Source organism: Taudactylus pleione, unplaced genomic scaffold (assembly GCF_031769625.1).
Source record: "Taudactylus pleione unplaced genomic scaffold, aTauple2 ptg000320l, whole genome shotgun sequence".
NCBI lineage: Eukaryota > Metazoa > Chordata > Amphibia > Anura > Myobatrachidae > Taudactylus > Taudactylus pleione.
In genome coordinates this window covers 1,167,684-1,182,327 of record NW_028284721.1, presented here as the reverse complement: position 1 = coordinate 1,182,327, position 14,644 = coordinate 1,167,684, and the positions used below count along the sequence as shown (strand labels likewise).

The window sequence follows — 14,644 nt, the reverse complement described above, 5'->3', positions numbered from 1 at the left end:
GCGTAGTGATTAGTGTGTGGTTGTAGTGAAGGTGACATAAGTAAATTGTTGAACTGTAGTAAAGGTGTAGTGAGTCTAGTTGCCTTGACAAAGCTTTACAGTGAATTGTGCGTCAGCGTTTGTACAACGCACATTATGATCCAATGTGTTTTAGAATTATGACATACCATATATAACATAAGCTATGAGATAGTCCCGGGAGGGCATGAATTACTGTGACCGTGTGGTTATATTAAGCTGTAGCAGTGAAAGATTGCCAGTGGAGGGAGGCCAGAATTAAAATGAGCAATCCTGGCAGATTATAACTGAGTGTGATGCTATAAAAGAGAAAAGCATTGTTCACAATAACATACAACTAACCAGGGATATTTGCATATCCTGATTACCCACGAACACTGCTACTACTATAAATGAATTATAGTGATCGGTTCATAATGATGTGAAAGCATTGCAGGTTGGTATAATTGTGTTTGATAAAGGACATATATGATCTTGATATAAACTTATATAAATACATAACAACCATATGTCCACTGTGATTATATTGGAGACTAATTAGAACTTCATATAGACACTCCTATGTCATAGTGTGTAAACTAGGATGGTCATTGGTGTGGCTTCCATCAATGGTTAAAAGGGTTGGCCATCGGAGGGGTGTCCATTGATGGATACCATTGATGGGCCCATCAGAGATTACCATCGATGGCACACAAACCATCTATGGTAAACCATTGATGGTTTGCACCTCCTCGATGGTCATCTCTGCTGCAGCCACACTGGGCTGCAGGCCAATGAAAAGAAAAAACAGGAGTGGGGCTTAGCGGCTGCCAGGGGCGGGGCTAAGCTCTGTCCTGCTGATTAAAAAAATAAAAACATAGGCTCCTGCTCATCCACCGATGGCAGAGAACATGGTTCTCCATTGATGGCAAAAATAGTTGACATTGGCCAGCAACCGTCAATGGTCGATGGGCATCCCTATAGGTTACCCTTGATGGCCATATAGCAAGTGGCCATCGATGGTTACCAACTATGCAATGGATAAACATCGATGATTTCACATACTGATGGTCAGCCCTGTTCTTTGACTGACTGGCCCGTGGGCCAATCAGGACCTGGGGGTTGGGCTTTGCAGGTGTTGTGGGCGGAACTACGTTCTGTGTCGGGCACCTTGTTTAAAAAACAAACAAACAATCATTTGGTTATGCTTAGACATCGATGGAAGGATACCATCTGGGTGTCCCCATCGATGGTAAAAAGCATTCAACATTGGCCATAAACCATCAATGATTATGAATCATCGATGGCCAATGGCCATCTCTAGTGTAAACATAAAACTGAGAATATAATGTGATCAAATTGTAAAGAAGATGCACCATGAAATCAAAATAAAATCACACAAATTGTACAACATACTGGATTACAGGGTCTATTTTTTAAGGCTTGGATGGAGATAAAGTGGACGGAGATAAAGTACCAGCCAACCAGCTCCTAACTGTAATTTTTCAAGCACAGCCTGTGACATGGCAGGTAGGAGCCGATTGGCTGGTACTTTATCTCTGTTCACTTTACCTGCATCCAAGGCTTAGTAAATTGACCCCTTAACTTGTTATCACTTAAAACAACGTTGATCTCCTTATATATAAACATAAGAAGGTTCCATATTGCATTTGATCCAGAACAAATGTATTAATAATTAGATGACTTTAAATGTAAAACAATCACTTGTTTTATAAACACATGGAACATAATTTTATCATATGTAAAATAATTTCTTATAGAGACAATTGAGAGGACATAAAGTGTGCAGTGTATCCTAATCACATTTTTCAACTTCTCTTGAACACTTAGCTATATCTTTGATTTATGTATCTGGTTTTAGTATATTGTCTTAACTTTTATTAGTTCTTCTTTAATATTTATGTTTTAATAAATCCTTCGTTTGGGCACTACATAAGACCATTCTTTTTTTCTCCTTAATGCTAGTCATGTATTGTTTGTTGGTAGTTGCACCCCCTATTGTGACTCACTGAAATTGATATACTAGAGGTTCTCTTTTTGGATATGAAGAATTAATATCCTGTGCAACTGGTCGAAAAATATATTCTCTCCTATTCTGTGGGAAATCCAATGATTATAGGCTTTGGCTAAAGTAAGTGTGGAGTGAATGTTCTGTTTGGCTACAGTGAGAGCATAGTGATTAGTGTGTGGTTGTAGTGAGAGCATAGTGATTAGTGTGTGGTTGTAGTGAGAGCGTAGTGATTAGTGTGTGGTTGTAGTGAGAGCGTAGTGATTAGTGTGTGATTGTAGTGAGAGCATAGTGATTAGTGTGTGGTTGTAGTGAGAGCATAGTGATTAGTGTGTGGTTGTAGTGAGAGCATAGTGATTAGTGTGTGGTTGTAGTGAGAGCATAGTGATTAGTGTGTGGTTGTAGTGAGAGCATAGTGATTAGTGTGTGGTTGTAGTGAGAGCATAGTGATTAGTGTGTGGCTCTAGTGAGAGCATAGTGATTAGTGTGTGGTTGTAGTGAGAGCATAGTGATTAGTGTGTGGTTGTAGTGAGAGCGTAGTGATTAGTGTGTGGTTGTAGTGAGAGCATAGTGATTAGTGTGTGGTTGTAGTGAGAGCATAGTGATTAGTGTGTGGTTGTAGTGAGAGCGTAGTGATTAGTGTGTGGTTGTAGTGAGAGCATAGTGATTAGTGTGTGGTTGTAGTGAGAGCATAGTGATTAGTGTGTGGTTGTAGTGAGAGCATAGTGATTAGTGTGTGGTTGTAGTGAGAGCATAGTGATTAGTGTGTGGTTGTAGTGAGAGCATAGTGATTAGTGTGTGGTTGTAGTGAGAGCGTAGTGATTAGTGTGTGATTGTAGTGAGAGCATAGTGATTAGTGTGTGGTTGTAGTGAGAGCATAGTGATTAGTGTGTGGTTGTAGTGAGAGCATAGTGATTAGTGTGTGGTTGTAGTGAGAGCATAGTGATTAGTGTGTGGTTGTAGTGAGAGCATAGTGATTAGTGTGTGGTTGTAGTGAGAGCGTAGTGATTAGTGTGTGATTGTAGTGAGAGCATAGTGATTAGTGTGTGGTTGTAGTGAGAGCATAGTGATTAGTGTGTGGTTGTAGTGAGAGCATAGTGATTAGTGTGTGGTTGTAGTGAGAGCATAGTGATTAGTGTGTGGTTGTAGTGAGAGCATAGTGATTAGTGTGTGGTTGTAGTGAGAGCATAGTGATTAGTGTGTGGTTGTAGTGAGAGCATAGTGATTAGTGTGTGGTTGTAGTGAGAGCATAGTGATTAGTGTGTGGTTGTAGTGAGAGCATAGTGATTAGTGTGTGGTTGTAGTGAGAGCATAGTGATTAGTGTGTGGTTGTAGTGAGAGCATAGTGATTAGTGTGTGGTTGTAGTGAGAGCATAGTGATTAGTGTGTGGCTCTAGTGAAGGTGACATGAGCAAAGTGTGCAGCTGTACTGTGGGCCTGATTCAGAGCCGCTTGTAAGCGGCCGCTCGTTCGCTCTAAGCGATGTTCACACAAATGCGCATACGCAAACCAGTCATTGCGGTCGGAAATCGTGCGCTCACAAAACATCGAGGGGCTGCTAATTTGATTGACAGAATGTACTGCTTGTGGGTGGTAACAGGGGAAGGTGCTTGAAAACGGGGAGTGGAGATCCGAACGCAGGCGTGCCTAACTGTCAAAAGGGCGTTTAATGGGAGTGCATAATTAGTAAAGGAGCGTCATTGACCACGTCACTTGGTTGTCTTTTAGCCTGAACTGTTCGCAGTGATAGCGGTAGGAAAAAGCTACCACAAGCACTGCGAGCAATTCAAATGCCTTTCGATGTACCCGATTAATCTAATAAATACCGGAGATGTCGTGTGATGCGAACGGCAAAGCGGCGTCTTTACAAAATAGCGAGCGCATTTTTCGTTTGCTCGCTCAGACATAGAGGCGTCAACGAACCGCAAAGAGCGAGCCCTCAATTTATATAGCCGGCCCCTTTTTTGGAACGACCGTCCGCAAATAGCGTCCGGCTCTGAATCAGACCCTGAGGGTGTAGTGAGTTTAGCAATGGTGCAATGATTCCAGGGTGTATAGCTGTAGTGAGAGTATAGTTAATGCCGTATGTGACTGTATGGATAGTGTAATGATGCTTGTAGGGGGGGTTCAGTGACTTCAATGTTTGACTGACAGTGGTGCGGGTTAAGTGTGTGGCTGTAGTCAGGGTGCAGTGATTGCAGTGTTTGGCTGAAGTGAGCTTGCACTGATTGCAGTGTGCGGCTGAAGTGAAGGTGCAGTGTGAGGGTGCACTGATTGCATTGTGCGGCTGAAGTGCGGGTGCAGTGCTTGCAGTGTGTGACTGCAGTGAGGGTGCAGTGATTGCAATGTGTAGCTGTAGCCAGGGTGCAGTGATTGTAGTGTATGTCTGTAGTGAGCATGCACTGATTGCAGTGTGTGGCTGAAGTGAGGGTGCAGTGCTTGCAGTGTGTGACCGCAGTGAGGGTGTAGTAATTGCAGTGTGTGGCTGAAGTGAGGGTGTAGTAATTGCAGTGTGTGGCTGAAGTGAGGGTGTAGTAATTCATACTTGCCTACATCCTGGCTGCTTCCTCCGGGAGGAAGCAGCCAGGTCGGTTTAGCAGGGGGCGGGGCCTGTACAGAGGGGCGTGTCTGGACAAATTACCAGTGTTTAGGGGCGGAGCTCCGCCCCCGCTACACAATGCCGATGTTTCCGGCATTGCGAGGCAGGGGGCGGGCTTATGATGACGCGAATCGCATCATCAGCCCCTCCGCAGCGGGGGGTTTAGCGCTACATTGCAGTAGGACTGGAGAAGTTGGGAGACCTGCCTACTTTTCCGGGGGGCCGGGAGCGGCACCCGATTTTCGTGAGGTTCCCGGCCAAATCGGGAGAGTAGGCATGTATGTAGTAATTGCAGTGTGTGGCTGAAGTGAGGGTGTAGTAATTGCAGTGTGTGGCTGAAGTGATGGTGCACTGATTGTGCCCTCTTACCTTTATGTCTGTCACTTACAACCCAGTTTTGTTCTATTAATGTTGTTTCAAATTGTAAAGCGAAACGGAATATGCTCCACTATATAAGAAACTGTTAATAAATAAATAAATTGCAGTGTGTGGCTGTAGTGAGGGTGCAGTAATTGCAGTGTGTGACTGTAGTGACAGTGCAGTGGTTACAGTGTGTGGCTGTAGTGAGGGTGCAGTGATTGCAGTGTGTGGCTGTAGTGAGGGTGCAGTGATTGCAGTGTGAGGCTGTAGTGAAGGTGCAGGGATGGTGGTGTATGGCTGTAGTGACAGTGCAGTGATTGCAGTGTGTGGCTGTAGTGCCGGTGCAGTGATTGCAGTGTGTGGCTGTAGTGAGGGTGCAGTGATTGCAGTGTGTGACTGTAGTGACAGTGCAGTGGTTACAGTGTGTGGCTGTAGTGAGGGTGCAGTGATTGCAGTGTGAGGCTGTAGTGAAGGTGCAGGGATGGTGGTGTATGGCTGTAGTGACAGTGCAGTGATTGCAGTGTGTGGCTGTAGTGCCGGTGCAGTGGTTACAGTGTGTGGCTGTAGTGAGGTTGCAGTGTGAGGGTGCAGTGATTGCGGTATGTGGCTGTAGTGAGGGTGCAGTGATTGCGGTGTGTGGCTGTAGTGAAGGTGCAGTGATTGCGGTGTGTGGCTGTAGTGAAGGTGCAGGGATGGTGGTGTATGGCTGTAGTGAAGGTGCAGGGATTGCAGTGTGTGGCTGTAGTGAGGGTGCAGTGATTGCAGTGTGTGGCTGTAGTGAGGGTGCAGTGATTGTGGTGTGTGGCTGTAGTGAAGGTGCAGTGTGTGACAGTGCAGTGATTGCAGTGTGTGGCTGTAGTGACAGTGCAGTGATTGCAGTGCGTGGCTGTAGTGAGGGTGCAGTGATTGTAGCGTGAGGGTGCAGTGATTGCGGTGTGTGGCTGTAGTGAAGGTGCAGGGATGGTGGTGTATGGCTGTAGTGAAGGTGCAGGGATTGCAGTGTGTGGCTGTAGTGAGGGTGCAGTGTGGCTATAGTGAGGGTGCAGTGATTGCGGTGTGTGGCTGTAGTGAAGGTGCAGTGATTGCAGTGTGTGACAGTGCAGTGATTGCAGTGTGTGGCTGTAGTGACAGTGCAGTGATTGCAGTGTGTGGCTGTAGTGACAGTGCAGTGATTGCAGTGTGTGGCTGTAGTGAGGGTGCAGTGATTGCAGCGTGTGGCTGTAGTGAGGGTGCAGTGATTGCAGCGTGTGGCTGTAGTGCCGGTGAAGTGATTCAATGTTTTCTCTCCACTTAGACTCTGCATTGCTGACCATGCTCTGCTGCCCCCCACTCCTGATCTCCGCCTTGTGTTGGGTCCTGTTTATGTACCAGACATCGGTAAAAGGTAAGAAGTTAAATAAAGATGTCAATTATTAACATCTTCCACCCGAATCCTCACTGCTGCCACAATGCTAAGCGACAGCAACACCTGCAGGCCAACACAAATACTGCACCCAACACTGACAAATAGCTCCGTAATTATGTAGTATTCAGCAATACAGCAGCAGTGCCTGTGAATACAAAAAATGTATATGAAAGCCCCTATGTGCTTGTGAGGGGGCAGCATTAATGGTCATGCTGTAAGAAATGTATTTTCCTGCAGGTGACGAGTGTGTGGACCGCTGTGACCTATATCACGGGCACTGTGACGAAGACGGCGTGTGCAGGTCAGTGTGCGCTCCATTCTAAGTTCCTATTACCCATCCTATTAAGTGTGTATATATAAATCTAGATAGATTGGCTTTTTTTTTCACTGCCTTTTCTGATACTGAGCATGCGTGGTTGAAGCATAACATTTAGAAAATACCTGTGACAGATGTAGGAGGCTGCTGGAGATCCCTATTCAGCAAGAATGCCTTCATAGACGCAAAGCGGCAAACACCATCGGGGGGCATTGCTTGCTTCTGCCGCCCCCTACCCTACATCATGCCGCCCACTCTGCTTACCTCTGCAGACATGCAGTGCTGCTGACTCCATCATCATTTGAATTAACAATTTAGTTTATCTTTCTGTCACAGCATCGCGCCCCAGCCCGCGCTCAGATAAGCCAACCTGATGCAGGTGGGCAGTCGTGACATGGGTTTCAAGCTGCCACCTTGAAGAGTATTGGAATAGCGCTCTTGCGATCGCCAGACACATAAATCGTACTTGTAAATCAACAGTTATTACATAGATGTAGCACGGGTCTCCCCAGGCATGTGACTTCATAGAGCACAGCGGTAACGCTGATACATTTTTAGGATTTATTGAGAAAATATCTCCAGGGTTAAGTTACAAATAAAAACAGGTAGATAAACAAGACCTATATAGAAAATGGGCCTCAGACTGCGCACCCTGCATATATATATATATATATATATTTATATTTGGAGGCGCTACCTGTGGAGACAATTGATATATACACAAAAGGGAATACAAGTGCACAACTCCAAATTAACTGATTATATATAAATAAATAATTTTTTGAAATAAATAGAGGTTTTTGGCATAATCTTGGCCAAGGTTATGGGCCAACCCACCGCATCCGGGTAACCTCTGTAGGGTAGGTCCCTAACATACTAGGATTCAAAATCCAGAGCGCATGACACCCCCAAACTAGCCTAGCTAAGCCACCCCAAGGCACCGCTATAATATGAAAAGTGAAGTGTAAAGGAAATAGTTAAGAGTAGCAACAGCTGCATATAAAAAATAAAATAAAAATAGTGAAATCCATATATAAAAAAAACAGACAGTGAAGCGTAAAAATGTGTTGAAAGAAAAATGTGTTATACTGCGGTGCCTTTAAGCAGATCAACCAAAGCAATCCAGGGGGACCTACGCCCCAAAAATGAACCAAAAATGATAGCGGTGCCTTGGGGTGGTTTAGCTGAGCTAGTTTGGGGGTGTCCTGCGCTCTGGATTTGAACCCTAGTATGTTAGGGACCTACCCTACAGAGGTTACCCGGATGTGGTGGGTAGGCCCATAACCTTGGCCAAGATTATGCCAAAAACCTCTATTTATTGCAAAAATATATTTATTTATATATCAGTTAATTTGGAGTTGTGCACTTGTATTCCCTTTTGTGTAAATAATCAAGACCTACAGATATGTAATGCACAGACTGACTAAAATTAAAAAAAAAGGAATAAATAAAACCCTAAATTCACTTACTCTGAGGTTTAGTGATCTGTGGGGGGAGACCACATGAGGAAGAAGATTGGACCACTCCTAGCGTGAAGCTACTCCCTTGTATAGTAAATCCCTAGTAGTGTGGGTTTCTGATCCTTAAAGTCCCACAATCCCTCTTTGCCCCAGCGGCCCCCACCCATTCCAGGCTGGAAAGGACTGCTTTCTTGTTCTCACAGGATCTGTGTAGATGCAAATTTGGTTGTCTCCAGGAACACTAATGACATATAACTCCATAGCTTAAGAAATGTACTCTGGTAGGCTTTTTGATCCCCAACCTGGATAGTATTCTGTAGCAGGTAAGCTGAATAAGAGAGACTGATAAGTTAACACTCTCCCAGCCTGCTTGTCTGTGTCCAAGGGCTAGAACAAGGTTCCCCTAATGTGAAAAACAAACACTATTTCCAAGGAAGTTTATCCTTCAAAAGATTCTTAGGGCCTGATTCAGCAAGGATCGCTGCATACTACACATGCGCGAGCCAGTCACTGCAATTGGGACTGCGATCGCAGAAGCTACGCAGACCCCATCGCAGAGTGATTGACAGGAAGTACTGTTTGGGGGTGGTGATGGGGGTGGGGGTGGGTTGGCGAAACGCAGGTGAAGCACTGTTTGGTTTGTGTTAGTAAACCCCCATCCCTGTGATTTCAGTGCAGAGGATGAATTGCAGGACACACATAATTATCTGGTGGCCTTTAACCCTGGCTGTGATTGCATCTGTAGGTGTGACCCCGGCTGGGATGGTACATTTTGCGAGGACTGTGTAAGAATGCCAGGCTGTGTCCATGGTGTCTGTCACCAATCCTGGCAGTGCATGTGCCTGAGCGGTTGGGCTGGCAAGTTCTGCGACAAAGGTGAGTGATATAGTAGAATACCGGCGTCAGGCCGGCCGCAGACACGACCATTGTACTGGTGTTAGGATGAACGATTGGCTTTGAACAGTGCTACATATGAAGTTCATTCACATATTGAGGTCTCATGTTCTGATATTTTCTCATATTATAATAATATTTTGTCACACGATTATAATTAATGCTTACAAGGACTTTAATGCTGGATTCCAGATTAACATCAAGTCACTCTGATGTCTAAAATGCATTTATTCTATTGTCACCCAAACACGTTCAGATTTTCTTACTATTGAATTAATACTAATTAAATTAGATTGTAACGTCTCACGTTTTTAGACCTTTTTTCATTTAAATTGTTATGTTTTTATGTTCCGTTAGGAAATTAGGTGATTGATGTGTTGGATACTAGCTAGTGATTGGTTACACAGTTACAGTTTTATTATAACTAGGGCATAACTCTATAACTAAGGCATAAATATGTTCATTTCCACCAAAATGTCTCAGTATCTAGATTTCATGTATTTAACTTGCATCCACTTACACCTGGAGGCGTAGAACAGCGGCGGGCAAGTTTAAGTTGGGGGCAGTAAGTATGAGATGCCCACTAGGGCTGATAACTAATGAGACTTGGGTCCATCCCCAGATACACTTCTTTGGAGGCCCGATGTAAAAGCTGTGAGGAGGCTAATGAAACCTGCAGAACTTTGCGGCCACTTTTAATTGGCTGATTTTGTAGTAATCCCTCAGGCTAAGGGTTCATCACATTAGCATCGCAGCTATATTCCGTCATGTTTTACGTCCGATTACTGCATAAAAGAAAATTCCCTTTGGATTTATAAAGCAGGAAACGAGTGTGTGTTTGGGGGTTGGTTGTATTTTATTACATTTTATATTAAAAAAATGCAACTTCTGCGTTTAATAGTACCCCTGTCACCCTGGTTGCACCCTGTATCGGTCCAGTCCACTGGTTGCACCCTGTTTCAGTCCAGCCCACTGAGCGTGCGATGTCATGACGTTGCGCAGAAGAGGGCGTGACCGACAGCCCCGGTAAGTGCATCGCTGATCGGGCTTCCTCACACCTGGTCGGCTGCATATACTGTGCAGGGTGCCCATCTGGAGCTGTCCACGGGGGTGATGGAGCAGCAATCCTGACTGCAAGATGCCATTCCAGGCACCCTGCTAGCCAGGAGTATGGGCTTGGGGGGGAGGCAGGGCCGTATCTAGGGGTGTGCCAGCGCACAAGGTGGGGTGCCCCTCAGCCCTTGCTACTGGCTAGCAAGGGTACTTTGAATAGCACCTTAGAGCCAGTATAAAGATGTGTCCTCATACATCTAGCCTCAATATGCCACGCAGCGCAACTTGCCTGGAGTGAGCGAGCCGCCAGGTCCTGTGCTACTCTGCTAGCGTTGATCATCTTATTTGCCAAAATGCACTTCTATCGCAGTGCGATAGGACTAGGATGCACCAGCAGATACATTTGATATTTGACACAACGGAACATGGCATGAAAAAAGCTGCGGCCGCTACATTGTAGCACTTCGTATACAGATTTAGGGCCTCACACAGATATAAAAGTGTCGCATATCAAATTAGTCAGCACAGTCTGCTGGTGCGTCCTAGTAGCATCACATTGCCACTTAGATTCATTTTCGGCAAAAAAAGAGATGCCCAGCGCTAGCAGTCTCACGGGACCTGGCGTGCCAAGACAGTTTTTTTTTTTTTTTTTTTTTTTTTTAGCTATTAAGGCCACATCTGTAGCTGCTGCAGTGCCACCTGGAGTGTCCTTTGGACACTCTAGGCAGACATTCTGTACAGCCAATCAGAGCTTTCTCGGGCTGCCCCGGGCAGTGCTGCACTTCCTGTGCTGGTGGCTCCGCCCCCCTCTGTGTGACATCATGATGCCATGTGCTCGGGTGCCTGGCCAGCTTCTTACTCTATAAGCCACAGCAAGATGTAACTAGGCAAGTTTGTGTGACAAGTGTAGAAATACTGCATACTTTGAGTTGTTCATATTTTGAGATATATGCTACATACACACGTAAAGAAAATGGTTCCGACTCTAATAAACAAAAAAAGCCCATTGTGAGTTCCAGATTTGTCTGTTTTGTAAGTGGCAATGTGTCCTTTATTGTAACAGGAGCTAGGGCTGGCAGAATGATATGCCAGGGTACATTCTCATTTCCCAACCCTTGGAACTATCGTCGTAAAATTAGTTACAGTAGCCTCTAATTTCCACCCTTATTACCCACCATCCATTTATATCATTTAAAAAAAATCTGTCCCGTAAAATGTAGGTGTAAAGGAACACCCCTGATCTGCCGAACTCCTTCCATCCAGTAGTGTAAAGTACAGCCCCCCCATGCAGAAGATTGGGAACATTTGCACTAAAGTTGGCAAATTACTTTATAAATTAGCATTTGTACTGCACTTTGGGCCTGATTCAGACCCGCTCGCAAGTGGGTCGATGGCCAGGCAGTGCGCACGTGCGACCCCGGAGCGAGTGAGAAATTCGAAGAGAACGCCTGCCATTTGGGGGCAGCCCTACTGACATCACGTAGTGAGCTTCCGGCTGTATTAGACCAGAAGCTCACTGGGGCTTGCGGCAGACGAGGCCCTACCACAAGGGTCTCGTCGCAAGCACGATGGTCGCGACCATCACCTGGCCGCTCGCAAAAGCTGTGGGTGGTCACCCACAGCTTAGCGAGCGGCCAGAAGGCCAGACAAGAAAAAAATAAAAAATAAATAACGCCCGTCAGACCTGCGAGCTGCGTCCGGCAGCGAGCGGGTCTGAATCAGGGCCTTTGTGTGTTAATCGATTTTTGATCTATTTAATATCAATGAAAATCAATGAACATCTACTGTATGTTGTGTTTGTGTTGCTAATTTACGCATTTACTAACAGTAAATTTTTGATTTGTTTTTTAAAGTATTAGTAAATGTGTGCTTTAGCCCCAGAAATACAAAATCGATGTTGATCTATTTTCCTTGATTTTAAATCAATCAACCTTTAGTAAATATACCCCGTTACTCTCTAGACTAATCTACTCAATCCCCCCCACACTATTCTACCAGCTTCACTCCTATTCTGCCTATCACCCCTCTATTCTATTCTACCCGATTTACCCCTTCTCTATTCTATCAGATTACCCCCAACTCTATTCCAATACAGAAGATGACCACTTCTCTATTTTATTCTACCCGATTACCCCTTCTCTATTCTATCAGATTACCCCCGACTATTACATTGTATCCGATTACCCCTTCTCTGCTCTATTCTACCTGATTACCCCTTCTCTGTTCTATTCTACCCGATTACCCCTTCTCTATTCTATTCTACAAGATTACCCCTTCTCTATTTTATTACTTCCTTCTCTATTCTAGTCTACCTGATAATTCCTTCTCTATTCTATCAGATTACCCCCAACTTTATTCTATACTATTCTATCAGATGACCACTTCTCTATTTTATTCTACAAGATTACCCCTTCTCTATTTTATTACTTTCTTCTCTTTTCTAGTCTACCAGATTACCATTTGTCTATTATATTCTACACGATTACTTCCTTCTCTATTTTATTACTTCCTTCTCAGGGGCGTATCTATAATGGGTGCAGGGTGTGCGGGGCACACGGTGACCTAGGTCCAGGGGAGAACCGCACACCCTGCACCCATAGTATTACTAACCTCTCCAGAGTCCCACGTCGGGGGTCCGGCGCTGTAAAAACAACTGGAAAATGGCCGCCGCAGCCATTTTCCCTTTGTTTATGCATTCACAGTACAGGGAAAATGGCCGCCGTGGCCATTTTCCCGGTGACCTGCGCTTACTCTATAGACTCTGGGTGCACTCTAGTGCCCAGTGTCTATAACTCCGGCACTGGCGGCGCACAGCTTAGTGTGCTGCCGGCCGCTGGACGGAGAGAAGGGGGGCCCGTGTCGGAGACTGCACACGGACCCCCTCCTCTCTTGAAACGCCCATGTTCCTTCTCTATTCTAGTCTACCAGATTACCCCTTCTCTATTCTACCCATATACCCCCTTCTCTATTCTATTCTACCAGATTACCCCCTTCTCTATTGTATTACCCCCTTCTCTATTCTATTCTACACGATTACCCCCTCCTCTATTCTATTCTACCAGATTACTTCCTTCTCTATTCTATTCTACCCGATTACTTCCTTCTCTATTCTATATTCTACCCGATTACCCCCTTCTCTGTTCTATTCTACCCGATTACTTCCTTCTCTATTCTATTCTACCCGATTACCCCCTTCTCTATTCTATTCTACCCGATTACTCCCTTCTCTATTCTATATTCTACCGGATTACTTCCTTCTCTATTCTATATTCTACCGGATTACTTCCTTCTCTATTCTATATTCTACCCGATTACCCCCTTCTCTCTTCTATTCTACTCGATTACTTCCTTCTCTATTCTATATTCTACCCGATTACCACCTTCTCTATTCTATTCTACCCGATTACTTCCTTCTCTATTCTATTCTACCCGATTACCCCCTTCTCTATTCTATTCTACCCGATTACCCCCTTCTCTATTCTATATTCTACCCGATTACCCCCTTCTCTATTCTATTCTACCCGATTACCCCCTTCTCTGTTCTATTCTACCCGATTACTTCCTTCTCTATTCTATATTCTACCCGATTACCACCTTCTCTATTCTATTCTACCCGATTACTTCCTTCTCTATTCTATTCTACCCTACCCGATTACCCCCTTCTCTATTCTATTCTACCCGATTACCCCCTTCTCTGTTCTATTCTACCCGATTACTTCCTTCTCTATTCTATATTCTACCCGATTACCCCCTTCTCTATTCTATTCTACCCGATTACCCCTTTCTCTGTTCTATTCTACACGATTACTTCCTTCTCTATTCTATATTCTACCCGGTTACCACCTTCTCTATTCTATTCTACCCGATTACCCCCTTCTCTATTCTATTCTACCCGATTACCCCCTTCTCTATTCTATTCTACCCGATTACCCCCTTCTCTGTTCTATTCTACCCGATTACTTCCTTCTCTATTCTATATTCTACCCGATTGCTTCCTTCTCTATTCTATATTCTACCCGATTACTTCCTTCTCTATTCTATTCTACCCGATTACTTCCTTCTCTATTCTATATTCTACCCGATTACTTCCTTCTCTATTCTATTCTACCCGATTACTTCCTTCTCTATTCTATTCTACCCAATTACCCCCTTCTCAATTCTATTCTACCAGATTAGCCCCTTCTCTGTTCTATTCTACCCGATTACTTCCTTCTCTATTCTATATTTTACCCGATTACCCCCCTCTCTATTCTATTCTACCCGATTTCCCCCTTCTCTGTTCTATTCTACCCGATTACTTCCTTCTCTATTCTATATTCTACCCGATTACCACCTTCTCTGTTCTATTCTACCCGATTACTTCCTTCTCTATTCTATTCTACCCGATTACCCCCTTCTCTGTTCTATTCTACCCGATTACTTCCTTCTCTTTTCTATATTGTACCCGATTACCACCTTCTCTATTCTATTCTACCCGATTACCTCCTTCTCTCTTCTATTCTACCCGATTACCCCCTTCTCTCTTCTATTC

The 14,644-nt window shown here is 44.5% G+C and overlaps 1 protein-coding gene across 2 annotated transcripts in view; it reads left to right on the top strand.

Moving 5' to 3' along the window:
- Positions 1 to 14,644, top strand: part of DLK2 (delta like non-canonical Notch ligand 2) — a 100,033-nt gene that overhangs the window by 51,874 nt on the left and 33,515 nt on the right. For both annotated transcript variants that reach the window (XM_088442977.1, XM_088442978.1), the window contains 3 exons: positions 6,280 to 6,369; positions 6,628 to 6,691; positions 8,912 to 9,042. In XM_088442977.1, coding sequence (XP_088299103.1) covers positions 6,297 to 6,369; positions 6,628 to 6,691; positions 8,912 to 9,042 — 268 coding nt within the window. In that variant the 5' untranslated portion in view covers positions 6,280 to 6,296. The remainder of the gene's footprint in view (positions 1 to 6,279; positions 6,370 to 6,627; positions 6,692 to 8,911; positions 9,043 to 14,644) is intronic.